The sequence below is a fragment of the Salvelinus fontinalis genome, chromosome 13 (genome assembly GCF_029448725.1).
Source record: "Salvelinus fontinalis isolate EN_2023a chromosome 13, ASM2944872v1, whole genome shotgun sequence".
In the NCBI taxonomy this organism is placed as follows: Eukaryota; Metazoa; Chordata; class Actinopteri; order Salmoniformes; family Salmonidae; genus Salvelinus; species Salvelinus fontinalis.
The window spans coordinates 37,507,311-37,527,526 of record NC_074677.1 but is presented as its reverse complement, the minus strand read 5'-3'; the positions used below and the strand labels follow the sequence as shown (position 1 = coordinate 37,527,526).

The following is a 20,216-nucleotide window of genomic DNA, read 5'->3' as shown; positions in this document are numbered from 1 at the left end:
GAAGCGTGGAATCCGATTGGTCGGACCAGCGTTGAACAGATCTGAGCACAGGCGCTTCCTGTTTTAGTTTCTGTCTATAGGCTGGGAGCAACAAAATGGAGTCGTGGTCAGCTTTCCCAAAAGGGGGGTGGGGGAGGGCTTTATATGCATCGTGGAAGTTATAATAATAATGATTCAGGGTTTTTCCAGCCCGGGTCGCGCATTCGATATGCTGATAAAATTTAGGGAGCCTTGTTTTCAGATTAGCCTTGTTAAAATCCCCAGCTACAATAAATACAGCCTCAGGATATGTGGTTTCCAGTTTACATAGAGTCAAATTAAGTTATTTCAGGGCCATCGATGTGTCTGCTTGGGACGGGATATACACTACTGTGATTATGATCGAAGAGAATTCTCTTGGTAGATAATGTGGTCGGCATTTGATTGTAAGGAATTCTAGGTCAGGCGAACAAAAGGACTTGAGTTCCTGTATGTTGTTATGATCACACCACGTCTCGTTAATCATAAGGCATACACCCCACCCTTCTTCTTACCAGAGAGATGTTTGTTTCTGTCTGCGCGATGCGTGAAGAAGCCAGGTGGCTGTACCGACTCTGATGACGTATCCCGAGTGAGCCATGTATCCGTGACACAAAGAACGTTACAATCTCTGATGTCTCTCTGGAAGGCAACCCTTGCTCTGATTTCGTCTACCTTGTTGTCAAGAGACTGTACATTGGCGAGTAGTATACTCGGGAGCGGTGCACGATGTGCATATTTTGTTTAAACTATCCCCAATTCAATGGAATTGCAACCCTCTGCATGCTCAGTGCATTCTTCCATCACATGTGAAGTGCACTCTTCCATCACATGTACAGCTGATTCTCAAGATCTTGCACACTAATGAGATGCTATTGAGCCCACACTGTCTGAGCCAAGGACTACATGCTTTCTGGTAAGTTTTGATTAAAATACTGGGTGGGGTGAATATATTTTATCTGACATACATTATTTTTTGTTAACTAGTAAATAGTAGCCTACAGCAAAGTGTGTTTAAATAATTTCTAACTTGTTAACAATTTCTGCTAGTTAGTTTTTGTTACCATGTGGGTTTTAGCTTGCTTGAGCCTGCTAACTGAAGAGTGTTAATTCACCTGTTTCCATACATGTTTCCTTTTATAACATTTACCTTACAAAGGAGTTGTTTAATCTAACTGCTTAACTATGTATCTGTATATGGAATTGTATTTATTTTAACTAATTTTTTCCTAATCTTTACAGGAAAATGCCACGGGCACTATCTGATGTGTGGAGACATTTCCCTGCAGCTAATGTAGAAGGAAAAGCTGTGTACATTTGCAAATACTGTGCCAAATCATATGTGAAGAATGCAACAAAGATGTAGAATCATCTGGCCAAGTGCACAAAGTTCCCTCCGAGCTCACAACAAGCAACCTCTGACAAAAGTCCCTCTACTTCTATTCGAGGTGAAAATTATGAATCAGACACCTTATCGATAGTAACAGCTCATGGTCCTCCTGGAATCAGAAGTTTTTTTACTCAATGGAGGAACGTAGTCAGAGAAATGCTGATGAATGTCTTGCTTGAGCTCTGTATGCAACTGGTTCACCTCTGATGCTCACAGGCAATATGTATTGGAAGACATTTCTGAATGTTCTTCGCCCAGCATACACCCCTCCAACCAGACATGCTTAATCTACTAATTTGCTGGATGCAGAGTTCAACAGAGTTCAAGTGAAGGTCAAGCAAATCATAGAGAAAGCAGACTGTATTGCAATCATCTCTGATGGGTGGTCGAATGTTCGTGGGCAAGGAATAATTAACTACATCTCAACCCCTCAACCAGTATTCTACAAGAGCACAGACACAAGGGACAACAGGCACATCGGTCTCTACATAGCAGATAAGCTGAAGGCAGTCATCAATGACCTTGGACCACAGACGGTATTTGCACTGATGACAGACAATGCTGCGAACATGAAGGCTGCTTGGTCTAAAGTGGAGGAGACCTACCCTCACATCACACCCATTGGCTGTGCTGCTCATGCAATGAATCTGCTCCTCAATGACATCATGGCACTGAAAACAATGGATACACTCTACAAGAGAGCCAAGGAAATGGTTAGGTATGTGAAGGGTCATCAAGTTATAGCAGAACTCTACCTCACCAAGCAAAGTGAGAAGAATAAGAGCACCACACTGAAGCTGCCCAGCAACACCCGTTGGGGTGGTGTTGTCATCATGTTTGACAGTCTCCTGGAGGGGAAGGAGTCTCTCCAAGAAATGGCCATATCACAGTCTGCAAATATAGACAGCCTCATCATGAGGATCCTCCTGGATGATGTATTTTGGGAGAGAGTGGTAAGCAGCCTGAAACTCCTGAAACCTATAGCAGTAGCTATTGCACGGATTGAGGGAGACAATGCCATCCTGTCTGGTGTTCAGACTCTGCTTGCAGATGTATGAGAAGATATCCGTACTGCCCTGTCCACTTCACTGTTGCGCCAAGCAGAGGAAACTGCAGTTCTGAAATACTTTAAAAAGCATGAAGACTTCTGCCTGAAGCCCATACACGCCACAGCGTACATGTTGGACCCCAAGTTTGCTGGCAAGAGCATCCTGTCTGGTGCAGAGATCAACAAGGCCTATGGTGTCATCACTACTGTGTCTCGTCACCTTGGCCTGGATGAGGGCAGGGTTCTTGGAAGTCTGGTGAAGTACACTTCCAAGCAAGGGCTTTGGGATGGAGATGCAATATGGCAGTCGTGCCAACATATCTCATCAGCCACCTGGTGGAAGGGACTTTGTGGATCGCTTTTTGAGCCTGACAACGACCCATCCTCAACAAGGTTGGAAAGTGACAGTGAAGATGAGGCCTCAGAGTCTAATGTTCAAGAAGTGGACATTAAGGAGGTCCAGGGAGAAGACATGGAAGCCTGAGAGAAAGACAACCAAAGCTTCAGTTTCTAGACTATCAGTTTACGTGTGTTGAAAACGTTTTTGGGAGATGCGATAGATCATTGGAGATCATTCAATATTCCCTTTCTTTTGTTGTTCAGTGAAATCATCCCATGTGAAGAATCAACTCATTTAATTAAAGTTCAATTCGTAACTAAATAGATTTTTTGATGTCTATTGGAAGGATTTAATAATTTGCAATTATGTCTACTTATGATAAGGTAAAAGGTTTATGTTTCTGTCTCCATGTGATATGGTAAATATATCCAATGCATAAAACATCTACATTTAAATGGTATTCATATAAATTTACATATATTTCCATTAATTCCCATATATTCCCACTGAAAGTTTCCACCTCTGAATATTCCCCAAAATGTGCAACCCTAGTAATGATCATGCTATTTAATCAGCTTCTTGATATGCCACACCTGTCAGGTGGATGGATTATTTTGGCAATGGAGAAATGCTCACTAAAAGGGATGTAAACAAATTTGTGGACAAAATTTGAGAGAAATAAGCTTTTTGTGCGTATTGAACATTTCTGGGATCTTTTATTTCAGCTCATGGAACATGGGACCAACACTTTACATTTACACTTTGCGTTCATATTTTTGTTCAGTGTAGTTTACATGTTGTCAACAATCTAAGCCAACACTGTCTGTTTTGCCCCATAGTTGCGCAAATGTCAGTTTTGTTGCTAAACAACTAACCTGTTTATGCGCTGGGAGTTTCTGGTGATTGTTTTTTATTGATCTGTGTCAGATCTTGTAGAAACTCTGTTAGGTGTGTGACTGTAATTGCTATTTGAAGTTGGAAAAGTAGCATACCGATGTCAGGGCAGATATCTGGATATTCGATTAGCTGTGCCCATCCCTGCTCATAATCAAGCTTTTTCTCAGAAACAGGATTTCATATGTCATATGACTCACAGGTTGATTCACTGAAAAAATGTAATGACTTTCCATATGAGGATTTCCCAGATGGTTAGACTAGGATGAATGTAACTTCTGGCAATTTTGTAAAAAATTTACATAGATTGGTTTGGACATATTCCAAATAAACCATGTCAATACTATGGACCTTGGGTATTTTCCTCTGAAATACATAGAGATTAAGAACAATTTTTCTTATGGCATCATTATATCTAATACATTATTTCCAAAAAGCATGAGAGGTGGATCTGGTTTATGGATCCCATTTCCACCATTGATGCTCTGCTCTTTCTTCTGTGTGGAGAGGTGCAATGGCATATTACTTTATCAAGTCTTACCTTCTGCAGCTCTCTTGAAGAACACTTTGCAGCTGCCACAGGTTAGCGCTCCATAGTGGCAGCCAGATGCTTCATCTGCACAGATCAGACAGGTCCTCTGGGGCGGGAAGAAGAACTCCATGGGGAACATGTGGTCTCTGCCACCCTCAAACCTTTAGGAACATATTAAAGGCTTTTAGAAATATCACAAACAAACACACAAACAGTACAGAATTACTCAACAGCATCATTCAATGAGCACATGTGTTCCTATTACCCTCTGCCTTTTTCTTTTGCCACTCTGATAAGTTGTTTCCTGACATTTTAACAGAAGTGACCATAACCTAATGCTTGAGGCCTGTAATTTTTCCTTCAGGGGTGAAACCATTGAGAATGGACTAATGGAATATTCAAATTAATCAAAACTACAATAGTGTAACAGCAGAGCTTGATTGTCATTATATGACAAATTTACAAGCACAGAACAATTGCTAACATTATGAAAGGCACGTCGCTTAAGCAAGTTGTTCTTTTGCTAAAAAATAAACATGGTGATATACACTGACTATACAAAACACATACATTCAATTACATAGATTGACTAGGTGAATACAGGTGAAAGCTATGATCCCTTATTTATGTCACTTGTTAAATCCACTTCAATCAGTGTAGATGAAGGGGAGGAGACAGGTTAAAAAAGGATTTTAAGCCTTGAGACAATTGAGACATGGATTGTATATGTGTGCCATTCAGAGTGTGAATGGACAAAACAAAATATTTAAGCGTCTTTGAACTGGGTATGGTAGTAGGTGCCAAGCGCACAGGTTTGATTGATTCACACTCAACAGTTTCTCATGTGTATCAAGAATGGTCCACCACCCAAAGGACATCCAGCAAACTTGACACAACTGTGGGAAGCATTGGAATCAACATGGGCCAGCATCCCTATGGAACGCTTTTGACACCTTGTAAAGTCCATGCCCCAACAAATTGAGGCTGTTCTGAGGGCAAAAAGGGGGGGGGGGGGGGGTGCAACTCAATATTAGGACGGTGTTCCTAATGTTTGGTATCTCAGTGTATACGCCACTGACACTTAACACCCCACACAAAAGCTGACACCCAATCTGGACCATGGTCCCTGATCAAAATTAAACGTGATTGCCTCTGGCTGGCATTCTATACGACTCCTCACATTGAGGCCTTATGTCCAATACTACTGCCATCAAGTGTATACCCTATTTGTGTGGTTCTTTAGAATTTGTGAAAAGTTCATTTGATTCACAGTTCCAGATTATTTAAGCATTTTCACTTTTCTCCCTCAGATTCACAGTTTCTGAGTGAGATCCTCATCGGGTGAACCAAACTGGGTAAGAATTTATCTGATTTCTAATTAGAGCTGGGCAGAGGGTGTGATGACTTGAGAGTGTGGGAAAGGTGTGAACAGCAGTGCCAGGGCCAAGGGGGGCAAGAGGGGTGCTCTACTGCAGCTGTCAGCACAGGAAGAGATTGGACAGTGTGTACAGACATAACTATACCTCAATGACGTATAGCGTTAGGTGTCAAGGCTCTATGTAAAAAACACAAGGACAAAGCTTATAACCAAGCAGCAAAACAGTCCTCTCTACAGTATCAGCAGTAGGCTAAATGCCCACTGGCTCTTGGTCAGAATCTAGAGCCAGAAAAGCCAGCTGTTAGAGAATAAAGCACAAAGCTCAGTTTCAGTGCCTTAATATGATGAGTATAATTCTGTTCTGATGACCTGGTCTGATGTTACTGGAAGATTGAAGTAATTCAGTGTTTCCCATATATTCACTAAGCAGCAGCGCACCACTAAATTGTTCCTAAAGCCAGACAGGAAGTATGTAGAAAAGATAATTAAACTATATATTTTTAAATAATATAATCTTTGAGAACTAGAAATCACCCAAATAAAAGCAAGACACTGAAGGAGAATTGAACATTCTAAAAAATAATGTATTTAAGAGTATTTTTGTCATGGCTGGATTACTGACGGGGAACACAGGGCACATGCCCAGGGGCCCTGATTGGGGTCCCGAAGGGTTTTGTTATACTATTTGAGCATACCAACACAGAATTAGCCACAGCAAAATGCATAGGATTGCATGACAAGGGGAAATACTGGTTAATTAATCCATAGATATTGAGAGTGACTGATCTGGTTAATCATAAATCAGTAATAAATGTAGGTACTTCAAATGTGTGATGAAATTATTAATGTAATCAATGCAAGGATATAAATGTTACTCTATGCTGCTCTTATCCACTTTAGCTATAAACCTTTAAGGAATTAATTGGAATTATTGGAAATCCAAAATGAGGATATGTGATGATGATAATACTTCTGAACATTAATACGTTGATGGCATATCCTGTGGATGTCAACATGGCGTAAGAATATGAATGTAAACTGGGGCATGGCATGGCAAAGCAGGGGGGAAACGGAAAAGGTTAGAAAAGTGGAATTCCTTTCACCCAGACTGGTTCTGACAATTTTGACAACACAGAAAAATCTCCACATATAAATTGTATTGTTAAAATCATTGAGGATAACAAACAAGAAACCAAACAAAAAGTCCAACTTTTATATTGTATTGTATTCCTTCAGAAATTACCGTTCACTCTGTCACAGACCTGCCATGTACCCACAGCATTTTGCAGATGTTCTTTGTACCCACCCCATCTAACCCAGACATCTAACATTTCCCCCGATGAAATGTAGCCTAGGTGAATGACTACTCAATATGAGCAAAATAAGATATTCTGTATTTTATGTAAGCTTATTGGCTGGAGTAGAGGAGGGCTGATATGAAGAATGTAGCCCATAAGCCAATTGGAGCTACTGTAATAGCCATATGGTTTGTAAGTTCCAGATCTGATATAAATCTTGCATCATAACACTTAGACATTTCAGACTGTGGAATCCAGATAATACACTGGGAGTGGTGTGTGACTTTGACATATGAATTGTCATTAGCACAGCACTTGCACGCTTAAGGTGCAATTTGGAGAGTAATTTAGAATCTCAGGTAAATTCACCATGAGTGGATCAGATGGTTAGGTCATCAACATCAGCAGTGGCCTACTGACCATTAGTGCATCCAGCCCTTTGTTCTCAAAAAGAGCACAAGTGCGCACATGCCGCCACTCGCTTGTATTGGAGTGTATAAAAACAATGCCATAATGATTTTGAATAGTTTTGTTCTTAGTTTTGAATAGTGAATGTAGGAATTATTGAGTGAATAAAACATTAAGAACACCTTCCTAATATTGAGTTGTGTTAAGTCTAATTTTGCCCCTTCTAAGTCAGTGGCATATACACTGAGTATACCAAACATTAGGAACACTTTCCTAATATTGAGTTGCACCCCCCATTTTGCCCTCAGAACAGCCTCAATTCGTCAGGGCATGGACTCTACAAGGTGTCAAAAACGTTGTTGACTCCAATGCCTCCCACAGTTGTGTCAAGTTGGCTGGATGTCCTTTGGGTGGTGGACCATTCTTGATACACATGGCAAACTGTTGAGCATGAAAAACCCAGTAGCGTTGCAGTTCTTGACACAAACCGGTGTGCCTGACACCTACTACCATACCCCGTTCAAAGGCGCTTAAATCTCTTGTCTTGACTGGCACACTTACTCAATCTATGTCTCAATTGTCTCAAGGCTTAAAAATCATTTTTTAACCTGTCTCCTCCCCTTCATCTATATTGATTGAAGTGGATTTAACAAGTGACATAAATAAGGGATCATAGCTTCACCTGGACTCACCTGGTCTATGTCTAGTCTATGTCATGGAAAGAACAGGTGTTGTAGTTATTTTTCAATGTAACTACAAACTCAAACCCTCACCCTGAAATGTTAAGTAAATATGGTCAATGTAATGTGGTGGTAACTATTTGTATTGTTATTTTAAACCTGAAATTTACAGTGTAAAGAACTATACCGCCTGTGTGATATTGGGTGGAAACGCGGTTGGCTGCGATAATGTGAAAAATGTAGAACTGCATCTTCATTAATAGTGAAAAATATGCAAATAGGCATGGTGATGACAGCTAAAGGTAAGTAGCAGCCCACATATACAAGTGTTAGGTGTCAGTGACTGCTGAGTAAGGCAAAAATCTATTTTCACACCAAACAGAGCATAATTGCTGCAACAGAAATGGACAACTTAATTGACCCTTTGCCTAAGAAGCCCTTTTGAGGTCTATCTTGTTTTTCAACACTTCCATGTTCATATTTACTCACTGTACTGACCTTTTTGGAACTACAGTATATATTCTTAATTGAGAATATACATGATATATATTATTGCTGGCCAATTGTAACATTTACAGTGCCTATAGAAAGTCTATATCTTTAACTTTTTTCATATTTTGTTGTGTTACAAAGTGGGATTGAAATAGATTTAATTGTAATTTTTGTGTCATTGATCCACACAAAATACTCCATAATGTCAAAGTGAAAAAAAATGTATACTAATTAAATAACTACCATAGAGTCGCTGCATAACTATTCATCCCCATTGTTGAGGCAAGCCCAAAAGAGTTCAGAAGTCAAATGTGGCTTAAGAAATGATATTTTGTTATATATCAAGTTATATTGAATGACTGCCCTTTCCTCTGTTCCACATACTGTACATAAAATATCTGTAAGGTCCCTCAGTCAAGTATGTGGGGCGGCAGGGTAGCCTAGTGGTTAGAGCGTTGGGCTAGTAACCGAAAGGTTGCAAGTTCAAATCCCCGAGCTGACAAGGTACAAATCTGTCGTTCTGCCCCTGAACAAGGCAGTTAACCCACTGTTCCTAGGCCGTCATGGAAAATAAGAGTTTATTCTTAACTGACTTGCCTAGTTAAATAAAAAATAAAAAGGTAAAATGTAAGTCGCTCTGGATAAGAGCGTCAGCGAAATGACTTAAATGTTAAATGTAAGTATTGAATTTCAAGCACAGATTCAACTAAAGACCAGGGAGCTTTTTAAAGCCTCATAAAGAAGAACAGTGATTGGTAGATGGGTAAAAATAACAAATCAGACATTGAATATCTCTTTAAGCATGGTCAAGTAAAGAATTATGCTGTGGAGGATGTATATGGATGGACGATGTGTCAAACCACCCAGACACATCCGAGATGCAGTCTTCCTTCAGAACTGAGCTAAAGGACAGGAAGGAAACTGCTTAGGGATGTCACCATGAGGCCATTGGTGATTTTAAAATGGCGACAGAGTTCAATGGCTGTGATGGGTGGATCAACAACATTGTCGTGACTCCACAATAATGGCCAAAATGACAGAGTGAAAAGAAGAACACAAATATACAGAATAAAAAAATTCCAAGACATGCATATGTATGCAACAAGGCACTAAACTAATATTGCAACAAACAAAAAACACGGCAAAGAAATACACTTTTTGGCTTAAATGCAAAGCCTTATGTTTGGAGCAAATCCAACACAACACATCACCGAGTAACTGCCTCCTTATTTTCAGCATGGTGGTGGCTCCATCATGGTAATGGTATGCTTGACATCTGCAAAGACTGGGGAGTTTTTCAGGATGAAAAGAAACGGGCTGGAGCTAAGTACAGGCAAAATCCTAGAGGAATCCTAACCTGATTCAGTCTGCTTTACACCAGACACTGGGAGAGGACTTCCTCTTTCAGCAGGATGAAATAGGAATTTCTGCAGGAGCTGATTGTGGACTATAGGGAAAGGACGGCCGAACAGGCCCCAATTAACATCTACGGGGCTGAAGTGGAGCGGGTCGAGAGTTTTAAGTTCCTTGGTGTCCACATCACCAACAAACTATCATGGTCCAAACACACCAAGACAGTTGTGAAGAGGGCACGACAACACCTTTTCCCCCTCAGGAGACTGAAAAGACTTGGCATGAGTCCCCAGATCCTCAAAAAGTTCTACAGCTGCACCGTCGAGAGCATCCTGACCGGTTGCATCACTGCCTGGTATGGCAACTGCTCGGCATCTGACCGTAAGGCGCTATAGAGGGTAATGTGTACGGCCCAGTACATCACTGGGGCCAAGCTTCCTGACATCCAGGACCTATATACTAGGCGGTGTCAGAGGAAGGCCCAAAAATTGTCAAAGATTCCAGTCACAAAAGTCATAGACTGACCCCCAAGCCATAAGACTGCTGAACAATTAATCAAAATGGCCAACCGGATGGCCAACTGGATGGTTGATTTGATGTGATTTGATAATAACCTACAACACAAAGCCAAATCGACACTGGAGTTGCTTACCAAGAAGAGTGAATGTTCCTGAGTGGCCAAGTTACAGTTTAGACTAAAATCTGCTTGAAAATATATTGCAAGACTTGTAAATTGCAGTCTAGTCATTATCCCCAAAACCCTGACAGAGCTTGAAAAATTGGGAAAAGAATAATGGGCAAATATTGCACAATACGGGTATGCAAAGCTCTATGAGACTTACTGATGAAGACTCAAAGCTGTAATCAAGGTATATTAGTGTTTAGTTTTTAATTAATCTTAAACACATTTTTGTTTGTTTCTTCCACTTTGACATTAGTTTATTTTGTGTAGAACGTTGACAAAAAAATGACAATTAAATCAATTTTAATCTTACTTTGTAACAAAATGTGAAGAAATCCAAGAGGGGTGTAGACTTTCTATAGGCACTGTACCCTTTACCCTCTGTAACATCTATGTAACATGGTTGGTGAAACACTACTTGACCAAAAGTATGTGGACACCTGCTCGTGGAACATCTCATTTCAAAATGATGGGCATTAATATGGAGTTGTTCAGACCTTTGCAGCTATAAAAGCCCCCACTCTTCTGGGAAGGCTTTCTACTAGATGTTGGAACATTACTGCGGGGACTTGATTCCATTTAGCCACAAGAGCATTAGTGAGGTCGGGGCACGGATGTTTGGCGATTAGGCCTGGCCCACAGTCGACATTCCAATTCATCCCAAAGGTGTTCAATGGAGTTGAGGTCAGGGCTCTTTGCAGGCCAGTCAAGTTCTTCCACACCGATCTCGACAAATAATTTCTGTATGGACCTCGCTTTGTGCACGGGGGCATTGTCATGCTGAAACTGGAAAGGGCCTTCCCCAAACTGTTGCCACAAAGTTGGAAGCACAGAATCGTCTAGAATGTCATTGTATGCTGTAGTATTAAGATTTCCCTTCACTGGAACTAAGGGGTTTAGCCCGAACCATGAAAAACAGCCCCAGACCATTATTCCTCCTCCACCAAACTTTACAATTGACACTACGCATTGGGGCAGGTAGCGTTCTCCTGGCATCCGCCAAACACAGATTCGGACTGCCAGATGGTGAAGTGTGATTCATCACGCCAGAGAACATGTTTCCACTGCTCCGGGGAGCTTTACGCCACTCTAGCCGATGCTTGGCATTACGCATGGTGATCTTAGGCTTGTATGCGGCTGCTCGGCAATGGAAACCCATTAAATGAAGCTCCCGACGAACAGTTTTTGTGCTGACCGTGCTTCCAGAGGCAGTTTGTAGCTCGTTAGTGAGTATTGCAACTGAGGACAGACAGGTTTTTTAACGCGCTTTGCACTTCAGCACTCGGCCATCCCTTTCTGTGAGTTTGTGTGGACTACCACTTTGCGGCTGAGCCGTTGTTGCTCCTAGACGTTTCCACTTCACAATAACAACTTTTACATTTGACCGGGGCAGATCTAGCAGGGCAGAAACTTGACAAACTGACTTGTTGGAAAGGTGGCATCCTATGACGATGACAAGTTGAAAGTCACTGAGCTCTTCAGTAAGGCCATTCTACTGCCAATGTTTGTCTATGGAGATTGCATGGCTATGTGCTCGATTTTATACACCTGTCAGCAACGGGTGTGACTGAAATAGCCGAATCGACTAATTTGAAGGGGTGTCCACATACTTTTGTAAATATAGTGTAGTTCTAGTCTATTAAAAGAATATATACCCTTGGATCATACAGTATATTTCTTATAAAATTATCCAACCGAGGAAGCTATTACAATGAGGAAAGGGGGATACCAAGTCAGTTGCGCAACTGAAATCATTCAACTGAAATGTGTCTTCTGCATTTAACCCAACCCCTCTGAATCAGAAAGATGCGGGGGCTGCCTTAATCGACATCATTGGCGCCCGGGCAGCAGTTGTTGTTGGGGGTTACTGCCTCGCTCATGGACAGAATGGCAGATGTTTACATCTTCCCGGCCTGATGATTCAAACCAGCGCGCATTCGGTTACTGGCCCAACGCTCTTAACCGCTAGGCTACCTGCCGCCCGCACACAAGAACATCATGTGTAATTGAAAATACATGGTCTGGTTGTACCTTCACAGTAATAAGCTGGCTATATTTCTAGGAACGTACACACACAATGTACACCAGAAGAAGGGGGGGGGTTACTGTTTATATGGACAAAAATACCACTCTTAAAAGCACTCAATGTGATGTATTAGGTCTATGTTTGGTTGAATTGTAGTTACTGCTGTTATACTGCAGCCCAGAACAATGTACGTGTCAATGCCACACTGTGAAGCATTTTCTGACAGAGACAATACTATTTTGTCTATGGGGGGTAATTCAATAAACAATGAAATTCACATGGGAACTCAAGCTAGGGATGAGCTATAATGGGCCTATTCGACCATGTTAAAACGTATACAGATGAGCTCTCCAAGAAAGACAAAGGGATTCTAAAATAAGGCCATGTGTATGAATAATGTTGGGCTGCTGTCAAACGGACAGTAAAGTACGTCACCATAGTTACCTTATATAGAACTATCTCTATCTCATGACATTAATCAAAGTAGTCCTAAATGTACATATTTCTGACAATGTGGAAATGAGGAATACACGCAAACCTGCAAATCTGATGCTATTGCTACCCATTACAATACATGGAATTGTTTGATTATAATTTCAATACCACTTCAATATCTTAGAAACATCTTGTAAATGCAAATAGCAAATTAGAAAACTACAGGGCAAAATTAATCAACAAGTAAGGCCACCAAATATGCACTATTATCCTGAAATTGAGAAATAATTCTCCCTTTAACAGATATTATAGAGATGCTTCTTTGTCTTCTGGTTGAACATAATTGCTGTATTGCTGAGTTTCAAGTTGCAGACAGAGACATGTCTCTCAACCCACATCTAAAAATGATTTCTTAATATCTTCATGATCATTTCTCATGCTTAAAAATGGTACATACAATTAGTATTTTACTTTAACAAGCTTTATAGAAGGAATGGATGTGTCCAACTGTATTATTATGTGATTACTGTATATTGTGTAACCACATTTGAACTGCAAATCAGTCTGATTTAGAGAAAGATTTCTCACAGGGCAGGAAGGAAGAAATTTGTTTTAGATATTTCCTGAATTTAAATGAATAGAGGTCCACGTCTCATATGATCATGTTAGTAAACAGTTTATACTGTAAACATGATTTTATAGCATTTCTTGTTCTGAATATATGGGAGTAGCTTTTACTACCGATGAACATCGGTAGCTTTTTTTGGAGTGAAATAAAAAACATTATGACCAGACCGATAACAGATTCTCCCTCCATTCAGTGTTAGGGTATGTGATGTCTTGTGTGTAAAAGAAGAAAGTCTGTTCATTGAATTGTTACTGACCCTTAGAAGTCAATCTTCACAGAGCATCTAGTTTGTATATAATGTCTTCCTCTTACTCTGTAGGCTACATGATAAGTTCTTGAAACATTACAGTTCCCCTTTAAAGTTGAGATTGTTTTGACTACCTCTCTGGGCAAATTTCTGAGCACATACAGTACTGTTGAATGAAAATGATGTACACCATATACATTACACTATACAGTTACAGCTCTCATTTAGCAACCTTTCCTCAGAAATAAAGAGCAGGACGTTAAATGAGTGTGTCAACCTCCAGGTGAGAGCAACATGAACATTTGCTCAGATATTTGCAAAAAATTAGCTCAGAAAGGAAGTAAAATTCCTGTTTTCTGGTAATTTGAGATTCCTGCTTCTCAAACGTAAACAATATGTAAAACCAGATATTGAATAGTAAACAATGGGATTCTAGTATTGCGCAATGATCCTGATCACGGAACTTCAGACCATGCTTGGTCCATTAAGGGCTCTCTTGCACGTCATTTTATCCATCCTACTACAACTACCACAAGCACCAAACCACTGTGAGTAAAACATTAAGACAACTAACATGTGCTCAAGGACCGTACTCAGTGTAATATAGACACTACAAATGCAATGCTTGCTTTGCAGAGATTTTGCATGATATTAGTTGCACATTCTACATGCAGGTTGACCAAATTTATGTTGGAAACAGTTCATTTTCAAAGTAGCCTAACAAATGTACTATTTTACTGTTGAGAATTGTTCCATGGAACTGTACACAACAAATACTTAAATCATGTGGCTTGTGGCTTTGTGTCCAATTAAATCAGAGGAAAAAGATATACACACATGAAGCCTAGAACGTCCTGTTTAAAAAAGCAAAACTGACAAGCACTCTGGGCATACACTAGTCAGAGCGTATAACTATAGATGCTCAAAGTAGGCTACAAAGTAGGCGGATAACATCTTTATTTGCTGTAATGACAATGAACAAGTGCCTAACAAGTCCCCTTGTTTGCCTTGTCTGCAAAGTCCCTGAGAGAAAGACATATGCATCAATGGGAGACCCCAAAGCTGACTGGAGTGTGATCATGAAGATATTGAAGTGAAACGTTGCAATTCCTCTATGTTTAAAAAATCTGAACTGGTAAAATGTGGTCTTTTTTCTGTTCCTTCAACACTGTTCACAGCTATCCTTTTCAGAATCAATAGTGGTCTAACTCATGCAGAAGTCATTGTTACTCCAGATGTTGTACATTCATGAAGATAATACAATACAGCACTATATCATTTGCAATATAACCATTTGACAATGGGGTCGTTGATTTTGTTTTTGATCAAATACATAATAAATATAACAGTAGTCTACTATAGAGTAAGTACATTGTGATAGTCTGTTGGAAGAGGGAATGAAGAATTATGCAGCCCATAACATTGTAAAACGTGACAGGTGAAAGATTGCTTTGTTACACTACATTTAAACATGTAGGTTAATTACCCCTTAATAAGGGCACTGTAATGTAAAGTGTTTGTGAATTTGTGAGTTTTAATGACCTTCTTACCTGGCATCTGTGTAAGAGACATCCAGCCAGTCCCCGACCTCATTCTTTAAGTACGGGGAGTTGGGATAGGGCATCCTCCCTAGCATCCCGCCCGGGTACCACTGCTCAGAAGTTGGCCGATCTCTGCGCACCAGACCACCACCCCGCTCATATTCATAAGGGTTACAAATGAACGCGGAGTCTGGTCCCGCACTGTATGGATTCATACCCTGCCTCGGTCCATATTGTGTGTTGTCATTGTCATTATACCTGTTGTACTGATAGCCCCATGACGTTCCGGCAGGTTCATTACTAATGGCCTCATATTTTATCTTGACACTGTACTGTTGTTGTAAGTAGTCAGCATATTTGTCCTCCATTGTTTCTCCAGTTTCACAGACATGTGCTGGGATGACATGAGACGAGAATCTGTCTGGGTCAGTTTGACTGAAGTGTGCCAAGTGTGCTGGCAACAGTGGGTCAAAATGACAAGATGCAGAGCGTGCTCTTGTATTCAAAGAATTCTCTGTTTCTTTTGAAGTCGGGTCATCACTCTTTTCATTCAGTCTAAAGTCCTGTTCATCTGTGGATGGATGTCTGGAGCTAAGGTGCTCCATGGTCGCCACTTCTTCTGTAAGGTCATTTGCTGGGGAACTTTTAAACATCTCAACTCGTTTATCACTTTGTAGTGGCCTGGCATTGCGCTCACTAGGGCATTTGTATTCTGTAATGGAGACGTTTTCTTCAGCTCCAGAACAATTCAATAGAGGCACCTGAAACAAATAGTTGCCTTGACTTTGGTCATTTGCACTGGATGGTGCGTAATTTGGTCCCAGGTCATTCATCTCATTCAAGTCCATGGTCAATCCCAGCGACACAGAGACAGCGTTGCAGAGCTCCCTCGCCGTTTCTGATATGGTGGTGCAGGCAGAATTGGAACAACTGTTCGCCACACGGGCGTAACTGTTAGGACTTAACTCCACTCCGTGATGGGGCACAGCTGGTTGACAGCACTGTTGTTTAGTGTTGCAGGCTAACGGTCCAGAGCGACAGGATCCGTATCCATTCGCGTTTGGATAGTCTGATTCGTTCACAGAGGAAAACCCGGTTTTGTTTCCTGTTGAGCTTTTGGCAAAATGGATACGACTTGCATCCGATTCGAGTGTTCTGGAAAAACTAATGCTGTCATCTTCCCTCACTTCAATGTCAGAATTGCGAGCCGTCCCTGACGATATTTCTTTTCGGGGTGATTGCCGGTTAGTTTGGCGCATCTCCCAGGGGTGTTTATTCTGCATGAAACTGTACGAACTAGAAAAGTCCAAGGTTTCGGTGACAGTAGTGTTACTAGGCAGTGTAGCTTTCACGTTGTGGAAAACGTTTTGGAAAGGTCCGCGAAAAACTATGTTTGGGGAGTCACAAACTCCTCCTAATCCAACTGGAATCTCCATAGTCCAAAAAACGGCGTTTACGCTGATAGGCCGTCAGAGTTGAAAAAATGTTTAAGAAAACGGAATTTATCAAATAGGCCACATTAATAAGAATTTAAAGTCATAGCCCTATTCCAGTTAACAAAACAGTCAGGCAATAATAGGACTGAGCCTAAAAAATAGGAGGATTGCCTTATTGCGTAATTTAGCAGTCTTTTGTCAGAAGTTTGTAGCCTAAACCACACATTATATACCCAGTTTATATAAAAACGTTTATGAAAACGAATATGTCGTTATTTCATAAATAAAACATTTGATTAACATTTTGCTCACGGATCCATACATTTTGACATATAGTCAGCAGAAATATCCTTCATGACAGATTTGCGCTCACCATTCATGAAGGCGAAAAGGAGTTCTGTCGATGGACTATAATCGTCTTTTTTCTTCCTCTTGAGAGAGTGTGCAATGATAAAAATTGTCTGTGTCCAATATGGCAAATGCGTTGCCGGAGAGAAGCGCTGCCTGTTTCACCTATGAAACTCCTCTAGTTGGCCTATCCTAACGTTTAATATTAATTTAAAGGTTATAGCCTACAAACGAGTGAAGCACCAACAAAAGTCATCAAACAACTGAACACCCCGATAGAACAGTTGAATGCTTGGTTTTAAGAATGTTTGGTTTGCTGCAAGTTTGTGTATGGACGAAGTTCGCTTCCAAAGTCCTTGAGTTCCTTTTTGCCTTCAGCCTGTGAGTTTGGCAACATTCCCTAGTGACGAAATAATACATTCCTTGGATTAAGGCCAGTAGGCATACATAAAGTCATTCAAAATATATCGATAGGAGTAGGCTAGACAGTCAATGTGAATATTAAATATGAAAATCATGCAATTACTTACTTAGATAGGGTTGAAATCGGGACCAACCCACGTAGCCTATAATAAAAAGGTTGGAGTTGGCTGAGTCAGTGTAGTGGACATGCAGTGGCAGAGCACAGGTCTAATTTTGCCATTATGCATGATGATACATCACTGCTCATCATGCAATGCTTGTAGCTACTAAAAATACATGGCGTTTACAACAGCCACCACCACAGGCTTACATCGCTGACACAGTTATCCAAAACAACTTTCAACCACTCTCCTTAGGCAGTAGCAGGTGAAGTTTCACTCACAAGAGCAACAAGAGCAACAGCATTAGTGCCACCTGGGATAAGAATCCACCCAACTGGGCCATAACTGGTCCAACATGCGCCCTCAAAAGGGTTTTCCTAAATGCAGAGTGCATGGGCCAATATATGTCTTTCCCAAAACATAGATTGTTGTATAACAAAACATGTAATAATTCCTTATCAAACATCATAATGACTTACCTATATGAACACCCTTTGATTATGTAATGTAATAACTATGTACATTTCATCTAATGCAGGGGTGTCAAACTCATTCCACGGAGGGCCTAGTGTCTGCAGGTTTTTGGTTTTTCCTTTCAATAAAGCCCTAGACAACCAGGTGTGGGGAGTTCCTAACTAATTAGTGATGTTAATTCATCAATCAAGTACAAGGGAGGAGCGAAAACCCGCAGACACTCGGCCCCGCGTGGAATGAGTTTGACACCTGTGATCTAATGTGTCAAAAAAAAACACATGTAAAGAGAAAATGAGCACACACACAACAAATATTAAAAGAACATTCTTGCACAGGTTCATTTCATTGATAGTGTAGGCCTAATAGATACACAATTCAGCACCTCCAGGCAAGGATGGTTTGGGAGTAAATAATTCTATTAAGCCCATAGAACACAAATAATGATATACCACATTAGTCCATGGGCCAGCAGAAATATTTGGCCACTTTGTGATGACAAAGGTTTGATGGTATTAAATTATTGCCCACAAGCTCCTGATCAAATATGATATATGATAGCCACTCCAAAAGAATAGCATTTTTTGTTTTTCACACTTTTATATATATTGTTGTATGGGAGTCTATGCAATAGAATGTTCGCAGGCTGATAAAGGAATGTTGAGACAAGTTGGAATGTTCACATGCTCATTGAAAATGACTGTATCAAACAACAATGAAACATTCTATTGGGTGGACCTCATGTTAAAAACCATGGGATTTTGTTATTTTTTGCCATCAGATCTAATTATTTACCTGAACTGACTCATCATTGAAACAAGAATGTTACAAATAGCATAACTGCATATGTGTTTTACGGAAATTGGTCATACTGGGAAATAATACAAGTCAAAGAAAATACAAATCTGGTAGCATATTGGTTTGATAGGTTCCACCTGTAATAGTCTGTTCTGTAGCAATACTCAGCATGCTAAGAGGAAAGGTGTGCTCTCTCATTTGTTGAGTTGTCCCAGCAATTTAACACAAAGATTTAGGTAAACACAAATTACCTCCAAAAAGGAATATTGGTGATTATAATCTCTTCCGTCCCTGACCATCATGATTTTAAAATGATTATTTGATTAAATATATCTTGTAGCCATTAGATCAGTGGTTGCTTGAGAAATGTAATAAAAATGATGCAATTGGTGGCTAGAAAAAAATCCTGCCTTTTAGCAATTGGACCATTGCTTATGCCCTCGACAACTGTCAGCAGCCACTAACCAATACATGCAGTTCCTTAAGAAAGTATACACAACCCTTTACTTTTTCTAAATATTTTTGTGTTACAAAGTGGGATTAAAAAAATACGCTCTAAAATACGCTCTAATGTCATAGTGGAAGAAAAATTATAACATATGTAAGAAAAATATTTATAATCTAATAAAACAATAATATATCTTTATTAGGTAAGTATTCAGACCCCTGATTGACTACATGTTAGAATCACCTTTGGCAGCGATTACAGCTGTGAGTCTTTCTGGGTACGTCTCTAAGAGCTTTGCAAACCTGAATTGTAAAATATTTGTACATTATTATTTCAAAAATATTTCAAGCTCTGTCAAGTTGGTTGTTGAGCATTGCTAAACAGCTATTTTCAAGTCTTGCTGTAGATGTTCAAGATGATTTAAGTCAAAATCGTAATGGGGCACACAGGAACATTCAATGTTGTCTTGGTAAGCAACTCATATTTCGCCTTATATTTTAGGTAAATGTCCTGCTGAAAGGTGACTTTGTCTAACAGTGTCTGTTGGAAAGCAGACTGAACCAGGTTTTCCTCTAGGATTTTCACTGTTCTTAGCTGTATTTGGTTTATTTTTCTCATAAAAAAATCCCTGGTCCTTGCTGATGACAAACATACCCATAACATGATGCAGCCACCACCACGCTTGAAAATAGTGTTACGCAGTGATGTGTTGTTGTTTTGGATTTGCCCCAAACAGAATGCTTTATATTCAGGACAGATTTTTGCCGATTTACTTTAGTGTCTTATTGTAAACAGGATGCA

At 40.2% G+C, this 20,216-nt stretch overlaps 2 protein-coding genes across 3 annotated transcripts in view; one reads left to right on the top strand and one right to left on the bottom strand.

Annotated features, from left to right (window-relative positions):
• Window positions 1-17,555, bottom strand: part of LOC129868611 (androgen receptor-like) — a 63,603-nt gene extending 46,048 nt beyond the window's left edge. Inside the window, exons 1-2 of one of the 2 annotated variants that reach the window (XM_055942732.1) lie at window positions 15,400-17,555; window positions 4,232-4,383 (exon numbers count right to left, since the gene is read on the bottom strand). In XM_055942732.1, coding sequence (XP_055798707.1) covers window positions 4,232-4,383; window positions 15,400-16,826 — 1,579 coding nt within the window. In that variant the 5' untranslated portion in view covers window positions 16,827-17,555. The remainder of the gene's footprint in view (window positions 1-4,231; window positions 4,384-15,399) is intronic. The other variant, XM_055942733.1, reaches the window with a different exon arrangement.
• LOC129868613 (tumor necrosis factor receptor superfamily member 19-like) overlaps window positions 5,272-20,216 on the top strand; it is a 64,593-nt gene continuing 49,648 nt past the window's right edge. Inside the window, exon 1 of the mRNA XM_055942740.1 lies at window positions 5,272-5,577. The gene's annotated coding sequence lies outside the window, so the exon portion shown is untranslated. The remainder of the gene's footprint in view (window positions 5,578-20,216) is intronic.